The 14,527-nt window shown below is 35.8% G+C and overlaps 1 protein-coding gene across 1 annotated transcript in view; it reads left to right on the top strand.

The window, feature by feature from the left end:
* The window catches only part of LOC136843038 (uncharacterized), a 26,477-nt gene extending 13,245 nt beyond the window's left edge, over positions 1-13,232 (top strand). The window contains exons 4-5 of the mRNA XM_067111028.1: positions 5,029-5,184; positions 13,100-13,232. Of these exons, the coding sequence (XP_066967129.1) occupies positions 5,029-5,184; positions 13,100-13,232 (289 nt within the window). The remainder of the gene's footprint in view (positions 1-5,028; positions 5,185-13,099) is intronic.
* The last annotated feature ends 1,295 nt before the right edge of the window (positions 13,233-14,527 follow it).

Genomic DNA, 14,527 nt, shown 5'->3' with positions numbered 1-14,527 from the left:
GTATAAATTAATTTAAAGTATAGAAAACTACATACACATATGAATCCATAATCGTTATACAAAATCAAGGGTCTCAGAATGAAGAACGAATACTAAGTGGAACACACGCGCGCGCACACGTGCACACACACACACACACATATATATATATATACACACACAATAGATTTGAAAGATAAGTTACTTTTTTTATCTAAACATAAAGTAATAAAAATAAAAGAGAGGGGGAGATACAATATATCAAGGTAATATGCCAACATCGTTAAACTTCAGGATGTTTAAGCGTCTCCTAAAAGGCACCACTTTACTATCGTTGTAAATCAATATGCGATTTTGGGTCTCCAGCCGATGCGGTAAGAAAGGTGTCATTTGCTCCGCATGAGAGGTGATTTTATGTAGGTATTTTCCGAAGAAATATCAATATTTTTTCCTTTTTGTTAGCCAGTAGACTGCTTCCCTTAACGAAAAAAGTATCTTTTTTTTCTTTTTCTTTTTTTCATATTTTTGTCACAATGCCGTTTCTCCCAAGAGGAGGTGGATAGAAAAACATAGACGGAAGTCACTGTTACATTTATACTCTAATATCAACTGGTGAAATATTCCACAGTTCACAGCCACCGACGCAGAAGCCACACCACCAGGAGGTCGATCATCCTTGCGTATATTGCACTGGTCACTCCATACATTGCACGCAGCCTCGTGCAGCTTGGATATTCCGACATTTTGATTAAGTATCCCAGCAATCATCCAGTTCTCAGGTATCCCTGTTTTCTTCCTCTCAATACTTACAAATTACACTGCCTTTTGACACACCTACTCTCTTCCTTTTTTAAAGAACGTGACAGTGAATGGTAAACTTGAAAAATTAATATTAAACATATAAATAACGCAACAAAATGTAAAAATTATTTTACTACAACGTCATTGCGTGCATGGAATCCTTAAGGCCAAAAGCCAGTGGACACTGACATGACGCTTGTCGTCGATAGATAACTCATCTTACAATCTTTCTCTTTAAGAATTTGGAAAATAATGACCTGTTCTAGGTTCACTGAGCAGTCGATGTGTTTGGCATTTCCACGAAGTTAATACCTACTCAACTGATGCCTTTATCGTCAATTCCCTTTAAATAAAAAAATAATAAATTTATCTTCAATTATGATTACCGAAAACACGCTAAAAACAAGAAAAGAAAATATCTTCTATAATGTCGTTTCATATTTTATGACGTCACACATGGGTGGGGAAAAGTCAACTGACCCCTACAGCTAAGATGGAAAACAGGCCAAAACGGATAACACCTCATCTCAGTGGTAATTAACCAGCAGGAATGCGTAGTCAGCAAGCTCTAACTACTCACTCAATAGTATATATTATAGGTAACTTTATCAGCAAGGAGTCTGTAACCAAACAATGACCAAAAAGGCCTTATATTCATGGTAAATCGGCGAGGAAATCACTGCGCCATATGCGTGGTAAAGCTTGTTGGTTCTATGTCAAGGAGGCTGGGTGAAGTCGTTGACAAGAGGGGATCACACACAAATACTGAGAGAGAGAGAGAGAGACAGACAGACAGACAGAGAGAAAGAGAGAAATTTGTTTGAAGAGTTGTCTGGCTAGTGCCTATACAGTAGTGCTTGTTTGACCTAAATACCCAAAATGGATCAATTTATTTACAAAATATATAAAGAATAAGCATTTCGATATCATACCCTATATGAGAAGTTTTAATACAAAACACTATGCATACAAATTTGTACATAAATTATAATTGTAGTTCACATAAATGACGAGTTTGCTTTCACTGTCTTTCGAACAAATCTCACTTGGATGAAAATAGTAATTACAACAAATGTGAGAAAAACAGTAACATTCTTTTATTTACTAACGTATTGCTTCAATAAAACAGGAAATACAGCTGAAAAGGAACAAAGGGGGAAATTCCTCAAACATGCCGACCACGATATTTTGTGAGGAAGCTCCACGCGCTTACGGGAATGTTGCCAAATAGCACTTTCTTAAGCTGTTGTCAGAAAGGTGTTGGATTGTTTTGCACAAAATTTTTGAGTGACTGTACATTCAATAAAGATATTAATACATATTTCACACTAATCCGCAACAATATCAAAACATCTCCCACCTACCGGATAAGCATCCAGGATGAATGTGAAGTAAAATTTGAGTTAAAGATGATTTGCAATTAAAGCTTCAAAACTTAACTGTATTATTAATCAACGATCTGTATCTTAGTCCTCAAATTATAAAAACAATTTTATTAAATCTTTTGTCATTAAAGTTCCAAAGTCTACATATAATTTTCTTTAATAGTATGTATTTTAAGTTTTTATTCTGATTGTCACTGAAGGACTTGCTTAAAGGACTTGCTCATAATATTCGCTGGAAAGATTGATATCCAGAAGAAAGATAGAAAAATGAAGGAAACAGAACGGCGTTCTGATTCGTATTTCATTAACCGTGAATCATAAAAAAAAATAAAAATTACTGATAATTCTTCATACGACATTGGGACAAAACCATACTATGCAAACTCTACTCTCATCTATCGATCGATATATCTATCTAGCTTATGATTACAAAATCAGACTATTTTACTTCCTGAAGCCATCGCCACCGGTATCATCATTATCCTAAGAAGGAAAATTAGAAGAACAATCATAGATTTATGCCAAAGACTGATTTTCGCCCACCGCTCTACCTCCGGTTTCATAACCAGCAATCTTTGATGAGAATTCCCTCAAACGTCGCTGTCCTCTCATTAACTATTCAAATTTCTGGCCCACTCTCTCAAGACAAAGGGAGCTAGGTGCGACCTTAAATGCCACAGTTACGAATTTCATGGCCCATCTCAGTTTGTTTTCTTTTATGATGGGAGCCTAAATGTTCAAATCGTGCCTAGGCATGAGGGGTGTTGAAAATGAAGGAAAGTATGAAAAAATGGATAAAAGGGAAAAGACAAGGAAATACGACACTGTCCTATTAAATGGCTGAGTACACAGATTCCAAAGATAAAAACAATTATCCTCTATCTCTGTTTGCATGCGTTTGACAAAGTATAGCGGCAATGTTTGATTTAGGTTTATTTATTTGTTTGTTTTGCTCCAGAGAGAGAGAGAGAGAGAGAGAGAGAGAGAGAGAGAGAGAGAGAGAGAGAGAGAGAGAGATTAAATTAGTAAACGCTCACATCTTGCAGTCTCCATGCCACTAGGAAGTACATTCGGAATAATTCATCGCATGAGGTCCCACATTAAAGCATCTATTAGTTACAATTAAAAAGTCCTTTCTATATTCAGGAATGTAAAAGAATGAAAATGCCAACTAATTATATATATAATTTATATACATATATATATACATATATATATACATTTATTTATATAATTATATATATAGATAGATAGACAGATATAAATTTCTAGAATGCCATCTCCACTACATTGTAGTGGGTTCACAGAAATCGAGACAAATTTCACTGCCTTTCTTCAGACTTTCACTGTGAGAAAACTTCGCATCTTAAAGGGAGCCTCGTAAACCTGATAATATTAGTTCCACCATTCATCTCTTTTCTAAACACTATCATACCTTTTGGGTATTACTCCATCCCTCATATTACTTTTTTCACTTCATCAGCCAGTTTATTCTGGGCCATCCTTTCCTACTTGATTTCTAGCTCATTTAAGAATCATTCAAAAAACTATTTGACCCAACATAACTATATGATAAAACGAGTTAAGCACAGAATCATTTGTGTTCATTATTTTTTTTTCCAGACTATTTCATTTTTGTCTTTGAATTATAACTTTATTATTGCGAACTTCACAGAAACTAGTTTATGCAATTCAGGATTTTGTGAACAGTCTTCACCAACGCGTATCCATGACCTGATTTATCCATTCTTTCATACAATTTGCCTCTTCCGATATTTTCAATCTTTATCTTCAATGTATAGAAAGCACCCACTACCTTTCATTTTTTTACCTGCTCTATGACTTACTGTTTCATTCATTCTTTAACCATTTGTAACATACATATATTCTAAATTGTTGACTTCTACAGAAGTCAACAATTTTGCCTTCACTTTTCCAGTCCTTGTATGAGTTTCCATCACAACAAAATACCATCCCTCATTTTCTTTTTCAAGCTTAATACTGCTAATACTAACTTTTTTCTAACACGCACATTCTCAGAATTTTAACACCAGTCACTCCATTTCCACTGACATCCATCCTCATATATTCATTAAATCATCGCTGACACTTCCCTGTATAATTCCCCCTTCGGTTCCTTTCCTAGCCAATTTCAGCAGCTTTTGTCACAGAACAACTTTCATAGCGGACCAGTCACTCTCGCACTGATACGCTCCCACGTAGAATTTTCGTTCATAATAAAAACTTTGGATCGTACCTAACTGGCTATCATTTACGCTGTACATTTCAACACAGCGCATTCCAACTCTATCGTGTCTATCACATTCATTGTCGAGATCAATACATGTCACATACAGACTTTTCCTCACAATTTCCTCCTTGGCAGGACCCAAACTGCTCTACACCTATCATTGCATCTACTGTCGGTCTTACTTCCTCAGTCGACACTTCTATCCACCTTTCCTGTTAAACTGAAGCGACGTTATGCCACGATGGCTAATTTTTTTTTTTATTATACAAGAGAGAATTATTTTGCATTGTCAATACGAGGAGCTTTCTCTCCTTTCAAGCACCGATGTCACACATGCATACACATATGCACATAACAATTTCCATTACATGTATGGGCTATGACGATGCGCGTGAGAGAGAGAGAGAGAGAGAGAGAGAGAGAGAGAGAGAGAGAGAGAGAGAGAGAGAGAGAGAGAGAGGGTGAGTCAGTACGCACCTCATGTTATATGCTATTTGGAATAAAAACAAACGCATGGCCGTTTCTATTCAACAACAAGAGTCAAAGGAAAACAAGCCAATTAAATAGCCACCTTTAACTGGCGCTTTCACTAATTGAGCTCTGTTATTAAAGGGGCCCTATTATCGGGCTATTGACTGTCTACACAACGAACACCACCACTTCCTCCACCACCTACTCCTCGTCCACCTCCTTCCCTTCCGGAGGTGTAAGGGAAATTCGGAAGGGGGAAAAAGGCCTCAGGCCAGGAACCACAATCACCTCTCTCAGGTGTGATGACCCCCTGATCAATCGGAATCTGGGGAGAACTTCATTAACTAATGGGATATATTGTGTAAGTTGTTCATTAGGAAGGATTTAATCTTCATTAACAACAACTTCTCATATTATGGTCGACATTTCAGGCGTTTTCGAAGAAATGGGTATAACTTCAGTAGATACATTGTGATATGTATGAAACCTAAACGCATGTTAAAACACACAATATATATATATATATATATATATATATATATATACATATATATATATATATATATATATATATATATATATATATATATATATATATATATATATATATATATATACTGTATATATGCAGGGTGTTTCAAATTACAGCCCCCTCTACAGCATAAACTAAAATTGATATGGACAAAAACAAAAGTAATTCAGAACAGGTATTTATTTAAGTTTCTCTCTGAGTATTTAATATTTTGTGTGGCCTCCATCTGCCTGCACCACAGCCTGCATTCTTGAGGGGTATGATTTCAGCAAATTGCAAAAAAGCTGAGACTCAAGCTCCATTTCCCTAAGCACTTCGGTCACCTCTCTTCGCAGGTCGTCGAGGCTTGGTATACCGTCATTGTTCACTGTGTGTGCTTCAACACGATCCTTTAAGATACTACCAATGTTTTCACACACATTAAGGTCATGGGAGCTACCTGGAAATTCACTTGATGAGAAGAAATCGATACCACTGTTTCGAAGCAGCTCCCGTGTCTGAAGAGCCTTGAAACATGGTGCCTTATCATGCAAGAATGTGACTTCTTCAACAGATAAACACATTTTCAGGATCTTTGAGGAAAGGAAATACTCCACCAGTAAGCACAGTTTCTCTGAAGTATTCGCTATTCCATGACTCTCCTTTTTCTTTGATGATCCATATTAACTGTTTGGCTGTGAAACACAGAAAAATTCCCAAACATTCAGGAAATTTCATACCTTGGCGATAGCGCACATCATCACCGATATCATCCAACTTTGCAGCCCAAATGATGTCATTTTTATGATTTGGCTTCCTAACTGTGTAAATGAAGAAATCATCTGATGTGGCAACATAGAGAAAGTCTGCTTCATCCCAATCTTTAAGAAATGAACCACAAAACCATGCACAGTCTTCTCTCTGTTGCTGAGTGATGTTGGGCTTGCTGACAAAATGGCTTGATACCAGATTTTTTCAGCTCATGATATGCAGCACTATAACTTCTCTTCTTTCCCCTTTTTGTTTCTAGTTCAAGCGCCAATTTACGTAAAGACTTTCTTGGTCTACCCACTGCCTCAGCTATGATGTCTTTTGACTCCTGAGAAAGGACTTCGGGCCTTCCAAGATTCTCACTCTTTTCGTGATGACAGTCATATGGATTTTTGTTCCAGTTTCTTTTAACAAAGGATTCATCTCTTTTAATGTATTTAGCTATCCAGGAACGTGAAATGAAGGTTGCGCCAGCATCCCTGGCCTCTCTGAAGGTTATAGCCCGGATTCAATCAATCCATCTGATTTCCTCTGAGTCGTTAGCCATGGCTGTATCTAACTCCGTCACTCAGTCTGAAAATACAAGAAATGTAAATTGAAAAATAGCTTAATAGAAACTTAAAATAATGTACTTGGAGATAAGTTATAGCAGAAAACTTCATAACTTTCCATTTGTTCTGTGGAGGGGTGTTCTAATTTCAGAACACCTGGTATATATATATATATATATATATATATATATATATATATATATATATATATATATATATATATATATATATATATATATATATGTATATGTATATATTGCTAACGTCTGTACGTACGTGTGTGCAATTATAATTACGTATTAATTTCCGTAGACATGAATATATCTGGATTCCTGTTCATCGTGTGTAAGCAAACATGCTGTATATTTCTGTTGCGTACTGGAGAGAGAGAGAGAGAGAGAGAGAGAGAGAGAGAGAGAGAGAGAGAGAGAGAGAGAGAGAGAGCATCAACAAATTATCTCCTGTACAGTATGTTAAATTTTTTGCTCAGGATGATCATTCTCATTATATTTGTTCACTACATGAAGGCGGTAAGTTTGCAATTGTGTACACATCAACAGGAATCGGCACAATCGGAAACTTATCGCCTTTGTGGATCTTTCTGTAGTAAACAAATATAATGATAATGATCACCCTGAGTCTAGAATTTAACATACAGGAGATAATTTGAACAACGTTAGCTGCCAATAGTATTGCATAATATTTCAGTAAGTTTATTTTAATTCTTTGCGTTCAGATGTAATGCCGACTAGAGCGTAAACAAACAAAAAGGGAGTTGCCATTAAGTGACGTTTGCAGCAACACTAGGTATTTTAGGAATATCAAAAATCCTCTGTTGTTTATTAAATCTGAGTGAAGTCGGCTTACATACATAGTCAATCAAATGTGTCACCTCAGATCATCCGACTTTTAGGTCCTAATATGGGGAGTATTTCTGACATTCAAAATGTAGTTGGATTTTCCCTCCGTCATAAACCAAGGTGAAACAGGAAGGCTAACTGTCAAATACTTTGAAGAGTCACGACATGTATTACCTTGTAGCCCAAGCGCGCACGTGTGTGCGCGCGAGTGGAAAGTTTTTCTTACAGGGGAAGAATTCAGTTTAGATATGGATGGAATATTTTGGGTATCATTGTTGCAAACTGCAGAATGAATGAAATTCTAAGATCATACGGTTCAGATGTATTTAGGGTTTTGCTATCCAGGAAGAGAATATAGCATGCAGCATGCAATGAGCATGAATATCAGCAACACCCTTCTTACATTCCACTCCCCTCAAAAATTAAAACTTTAATTTTACAAGTGTCTTTTGTTGTGCAGATTTATGCAACTTGACCTTCAAAATTAGAATTAGAACACCCTGCAACCTTTATTTCGAGGGACACCCGAACGTACTTTAATCATTGGACCTACTTGGTGGGAAAGAGAGAGAAAGAGAGAGCCGTATCGCCGCTCGCCATCATTAATGTTTTTGCTGAATATATAAACCTGCTGCCTCTAGAAACGAATGTTTTATCCTCTATGTTCCTGAAGTTTTACCGGTTTAATCTTCGATTTATGAACACGAAAACGAATTGTATAAACAGCAGAGGCAGGCAAATATAATGCAATTTGCTGATAACCAAATCAACATGACTGCAGAAACAACATATAGGATTATTTCATACGGCACGCATATTGCCCTCAGAATTAGCATTTGACTATTTCGTCAGCATCAGTTATCAAGTATATAATAATAGCTGTAATATCAACAATTATGCCAGCTGCGGGGGTCTAGCCAAGCGAAAGTTAACAAAACTGAATTGTTACTTTAAAATATTTTTGAACAGCTGAACAAGACTTCGGGAAAAGAAGGAACTGGAATATGCAAAATCACAAACTCGTCATGCTAATTCCTGCTTCTCCTAATATGGTAATCATTATCATCATTATCAAAATATATCTTGAGTTTTAACTTACTATCTGATAAGAAAAATGTAAAAGCAAGTTTTCAGCATGGACCTAGTTCTTATGTTTGAGAATCTGTGCTCATATATAAATTGAATATTAAACCAGAACGTTATCGGAAAGATTAATAATAAAATTTAAAAAAATCAACGTTTAATGTTTTTAAGACATGAAAATGAAAACGAAACGTTTTGTAATTTAAAACCGTTAGCAACGCTCACACGCATTGAGGGCCATCCATTTGTAAACACTTTGCATGGTGGATATATAAACAGGACTGAAATGTGCCTAGTTTTATTTCAAAGTGAATGGCAATAAACAGGTTTTAAACGATTATAAGAAACAAATGAGCCACAACCCATACTAGTTTTTCAAAGCTTTTCTTATATATTTTTGGCTCCATTTATAAATCTCATAAGCAAAGAAATTGTACATAATTAGATATGTATGAAATAAAAGAAGAATTACAAAAAGTAAAAACTAAAAGACAGAGAAACATCCTGGAATAAATACTGGGTAAAACATTCAGAATACACTAATAAACTGCTGATGGCGGAATAAAGTAAACAAATATTATACAGTATTGTACTGTCGAGTTAAAAGTTATATGAAATTCGTTATTTCAAAAACCGGTTCGCAATAACTAACATTTCCACCGTAAACTGTCTATCAACAAATAAATAATAAAACCACGGTATTGTATTATATATGACGAATGTATATTGTATCATATGGTTGTGTATTACAATATAGTTTGAAAAGAGATCAATGTATCATGAAAACGCAATCAATTTGGAATATAAACAGTATAGTATTATTCCTTCGTGACAGCCGTAAATGTTGTGATGGAAAACACAGAATCAAGTAAACAAACAATAGATGATTTTGCTTCAAGTATAAAACAAACGCACACAAACACAATATATACATATATATATATTATATATATGTGTGTGTATACATACATATATGTGTATATATACATATATACATATATATGTGTGAGATTCTTATCACACCGTGATTTATATACATCATGAAGATACAAATATCGCTTAATATCCAGTTCACGCTACTTCGGGAATATCCCCGATGGGGAATTATCACCGAAGGAGAATTTTTAAGAGATAATGGATCGGTGCCGCCGGGTCTCGATCCCTCGACATAGTATATACCTTCGAACGCCTCCAGTCGACAGTCAAACCACTGAGCCGGTACCGATCCATTTACCCCATAAAAATTTCCCTTCGGTGATAGTTCCCCAAGAGGAGTATTCCCGAAGTAGCGTGAATTGGATATTAAACGACATTTGTAGCTTCATGATAATATGTGTGTGTGTGTGTGTGTATATATATATATATATATATATATATATATATATATATATATATATATATATATATATATATATATATATACAGTATATAGTATATATACACAAATTACATCATGTTGACCTAAGATTTCTTTAAATTACACCGACATACTGATGAATCAGACACCACTGTTTTTTCTTCTCCAAAATCAAATTAGTTGCGTTTTTACAAAGCAGAAGGGTAGGAGGGGAAGGGAGTGGAGGAGGAGGAGGCGAGAGGAGATTGATCTGGCGATACGCCCTCAGGGAACCTCTGGGATGCTCCAAGTCAATACGAAGCAAATAATGAATGGGGTTGTGGCACAGAGCCTTTGGTCAGTTGAGAGAGAGAGAGAGAGAGAGAGAGAGAGAGAGAGAGAGAGAGAATCAAATTTTGAAAGCTTTCCTTCGTGGGATAACTCTACGATCGATATCATCTTCCCCGTTTAATGAAGTATTCCATCCATCTCTGTCTTTTCGTTGACATTTCTCCAAAACATTTTTCCAAAGAAGGACAATTCCCATGTGGTATATAGTATATAAGGTACCCTTTAATTGACAGCTACGCGACTCCTTGAATAGACAGGTATCAAAGACGATTTTAACTCGCTGTATATCAACTACATCAACATGTGAGAGAGAGAGAGAGAGAGAGAGAGAGAGAGAGAGAGAGAGAGAGAGAGAGAGAGAGAGAGAGAGAGTCTTGGTGTTTCTTGGGAATTTTGAGATTTTTTCAGGATATTCGGTGATGGACGGTTTTTCCTTTTTTTCTTTCTATCCAGGACATGACAGTGAATACGATCTTTTCTCGTCTCTAAAATATGAAGTATTTTTTAAAAAATAAATAATTCCCTCACGAATTTTCGAGGATATTCTCAAGTTGATAGCTGAGAGAATACTTAAAAGATACATATGTCAGAACAACAATACAAAATTTCCACTTCAATTTCAATCAGAGAGAGAGAGAGAGAGAGAGAGAGAGAGAGAGAGAGAGAGAGAGAGAGAGAGAGAGAGAGAGAGAGAGAGAGAGAGAGAGAGAGAGAGAGAGAGAGAGACAGAGAGAGAGAGAGAGGAAACGCGTCTATTTTTCTCGTTAGTAACGAGAAGTGAAATAGGTCATCAATCTCTAAATAAATCGGTCAATCAGTCAGTTAGAAAGTATGATGAAAATAGAAAAACTTATAAAGAAAAGTTTCTTGGAAAACTATTACAACTGTTTCTCTCTCGATTCGAAAAAACTCGACATAAGTCTCACGCTAAATTTTAAGGTCCTGGGTTGGAGGTTTCTGCTTTATGCTGCACTTAAGCTGTTTCATTTGGGTTTATTTTGGAATTTTGGATACGGTTAAACATGTCCTTATTTATTCTGGCCTTGTGTTAAAAAAAAAAAGTTTGAATACTGATGATGTTATGTGTATCATTATTGTTATTTATAAGTAGTTAAAGAATGAATGTGGCAGTAATTATTATTATGCATTTCCTCTAGAAATCAGCAAATTTTTCAATAATAATAATAATAATAATATAAAACTGAATATATCTCCAAAATCATTCATTGAATGGAGCACCAAGTAAAAAGGCTTTGTGCCTCTGGGAATGTAATCATGAGAGGTCTACGATCTGGATCTGACAGGGCCCCGCGAACAGTATTAAACGGCAAAGAGGACATCAACTGTCGCTGCGAAATTAACCGCCTCCGAAAACGCCGGTTACTCTCATGATCATATGAAGGAAAATACATGTTTTTACAAAAAAACAAACGTTGTATTTATAAAATTTCTAATTAGTATAACGATTACTACGCTTCCTTTTCAACAGAAATACTAGTACATTTAACATTACTAATGAAATGTTGAAAAGTTGTTTGAGTATAGAATCGGTTTAGATATAGTAAATGCATATAAAAATTAGTGAAAAGTTTAACTATTTACCTAAAATTCCTGGGTAAATCTGCTTAATATAACCAACATGACTCCCAGCATAAATAACTTAACCCTTCAACTGATAAATGCTAACCTTTACTCTCACTAAATTACAGTTAGGTTGGCCTCAAGTCGTTTCGTTGCCCCAGTTACAATCATTTAGGACCCAACCTAATTTAAACAAACCTAAGTTAATATATCCATGCTTTGTGGCCGAAGCGCCTTGTTCCCATCTCACTTAAGACACAAGTGAGACCTTTGACGTCTCAATCATCCCTATATCCAATGTGTGGCAATATTTAAGAAAATACCAATAACTTGAAGATCTTATCCAGAATCGTTTTACTAATGAAGGTTACAACTAAATCGTATTCACTTTTACTGTTAGGTTTATTTACAGGACTAGAAAGATTCATAGCTGCTTGTTAAAACGATACAAACTTCAAAAGGTAAACTTCCTAAAATGTGAAAAATTAAATTAAAATCCCTGGCAAAAATGGCCTCAGCAGCAAACAGACAATAAAAAGGAAAGAGAAAAGTTGAAATCGCTTTAACTTCTGAACAGAGGACCCCTGCAAGCCAAGTTTAGAAAATACCTGCCCGATAAAGTTCCCGCAAACTCTTTTTAAGCCAAGTCTACACTGCAGAATTCTAATTAGGAACCTCAGCGTACTTTTCCCCTTTTTCTAGCCTTCTTTTCTTCTTTGGGATTTTTCTTTTTTTTTCGAGTGGAAACGAGAGGGATAAGTTCCAACAGCCTTACTTTACGAGAATATCAAGCATATCAGTGTTTTCAAGAGACTTTACTTTGTCTTAATACCACAGGGAAAAATGAAATCAAGATAACAAAGTAATAACAATTCTACAACCATCTATACTTTTCCTAAGTAGTGAATGTTTGGTTGCAATTTGTTTAACAAAACAAGAACATAACGTGCTTTTAGAGGTAGCTGCCTTAATGTTGTTGTGAATTTTTCTCAAATTATGAGAGAGAGAGAGAGAGAGAGAGAGAGAGAGAGAGAGAGAGAGAGAGAGAGAGAGAGAGACTACTCTACTAAGTAGAGCAATAAAGGTAAGGACATTCATGGGCTAATGCAGTAAGAAAAGAAAATTTGATGAAGAACTATGTGACCTCATAATCTTTCAACGATACCAGCACAACTTTGTTATTATCTGCTACTACTGCTACCACCACCACCACCACCACCACTACTACTACTACTACTACTACTACTACTACTACCACTACTACTACTACCAATATTGAGTATCAACAGGAACACCTATAGCTCAGGAATTCCTCTCATTCTTCTGTGTTATGAGGCTCTTAAGACTTTGAGAGGGATAGAGGCAACAGCCTCGGATGATAGGTGAATACCAATCAAGAAGGAATGGAGGAGAGGGGAAACGCACGGATACTATTTGGGAAAGAAAAGAGTGAGGGATATGAAATTGCCGGTTTCTTCAATACTGAAACTCTCTCTCTCTCTCTCTCTCTCTCTCTCTCTCTCTCTCTCTACACACACACCACAAATATACACATATGTATGTGTGTATTACATATTCGCTCCTTTTCCTCGAATGGGGTGGCTCTGAGGGATACCATTTCTTTTCAAAGCAAGTCTATCAGGATGTGGTCGCTATTCCTATTTCCTACCCCCACAGATATTCAAGAGCTTATGTGTTGACGGCGTCAACTCATAAGTAGCAATATATAGACTTGGTGCGAAACCAGTAGACTGTACCCTTCTGGACCATTCGCCCTCTCCCAAAGAAAAGGTGTGGTGAATTATATATATATATATATATATATATATATATATATATATATATATATATATATATATATATATATATATATATATATAACATGGTGAATTAGAAAAAAATATATGTATATATATGTGTGTTTGTGTGATGCAATCTTTTAGAGTGTGACGGTTCATTACCAAGCAAACTCAAATACGTTTTTATAAACTCATAAACATCTCAACTCATATCTCTACGCTAATTGCAAGCAGAAAGCCTTTATGGGATATGCTTTTTCTTCCTGGATAATATACCCAAGCCATTATTGGTATATCCTGTCTTGTAGAAAGAAACTTCAGGCTAGAATTTACCTGAGCTTTTAAACGAAGAATTATTTAGGGGGGGACGACCCATGAAAAGGTCTGATAATCACCACTCGAGATAAAAAATTTTTACAGGAAGAACGTCTAGAAAAATAACAGTAAAAATACTCCTCTGACTGAGGACATCTCTGTATGGGAACTGGCATTAAATTTGAACACTTAATATATTTACTGTTACTCAGTATCCTTAAGTGAATCTCTCTCTCTCTCTCTCTCTCTCTCTCTCTCTCTCTCTCTCTCTCAGTTGTTCGTGAAGAATTTCGACCTATACTGACCTATCCCATAATGTCATTCCACAACTATTCCCATTTGTTTAATGAAACCTCTCACTGTGTAAGGACTTGCCTTCCGACAGCGAAGCTATGCTTTTGCTTCGGTTTGTTTATTTGTTTGTTAGCAGGATTACACAAACAGCTTTGTGTGGATTTTTAGAAAATTTTACATAAAGGTTG

Source organism: Macrobrachium rosenbergii, chromosome 10 (genome assembly GCF_040412425.1).
Source record: "Macrobrachium rosenbergii isolate ZJJX-2024 chromosome 10, ASM4041242v1, whole genome shotgun sequence".
Taxonomy (NCBI): domain Eukaryota; kingdom Metazoa; phylum Arthropoda; class Malacostraca; order Decapoda; family Palaemonidae; genus Macrobrachium; species Macrobrachium rosenbergii.
Note: the sequence above shows the minus strand (reverse complement) of the source record. Positions and strands in the feature narration are given on the sequence as shown.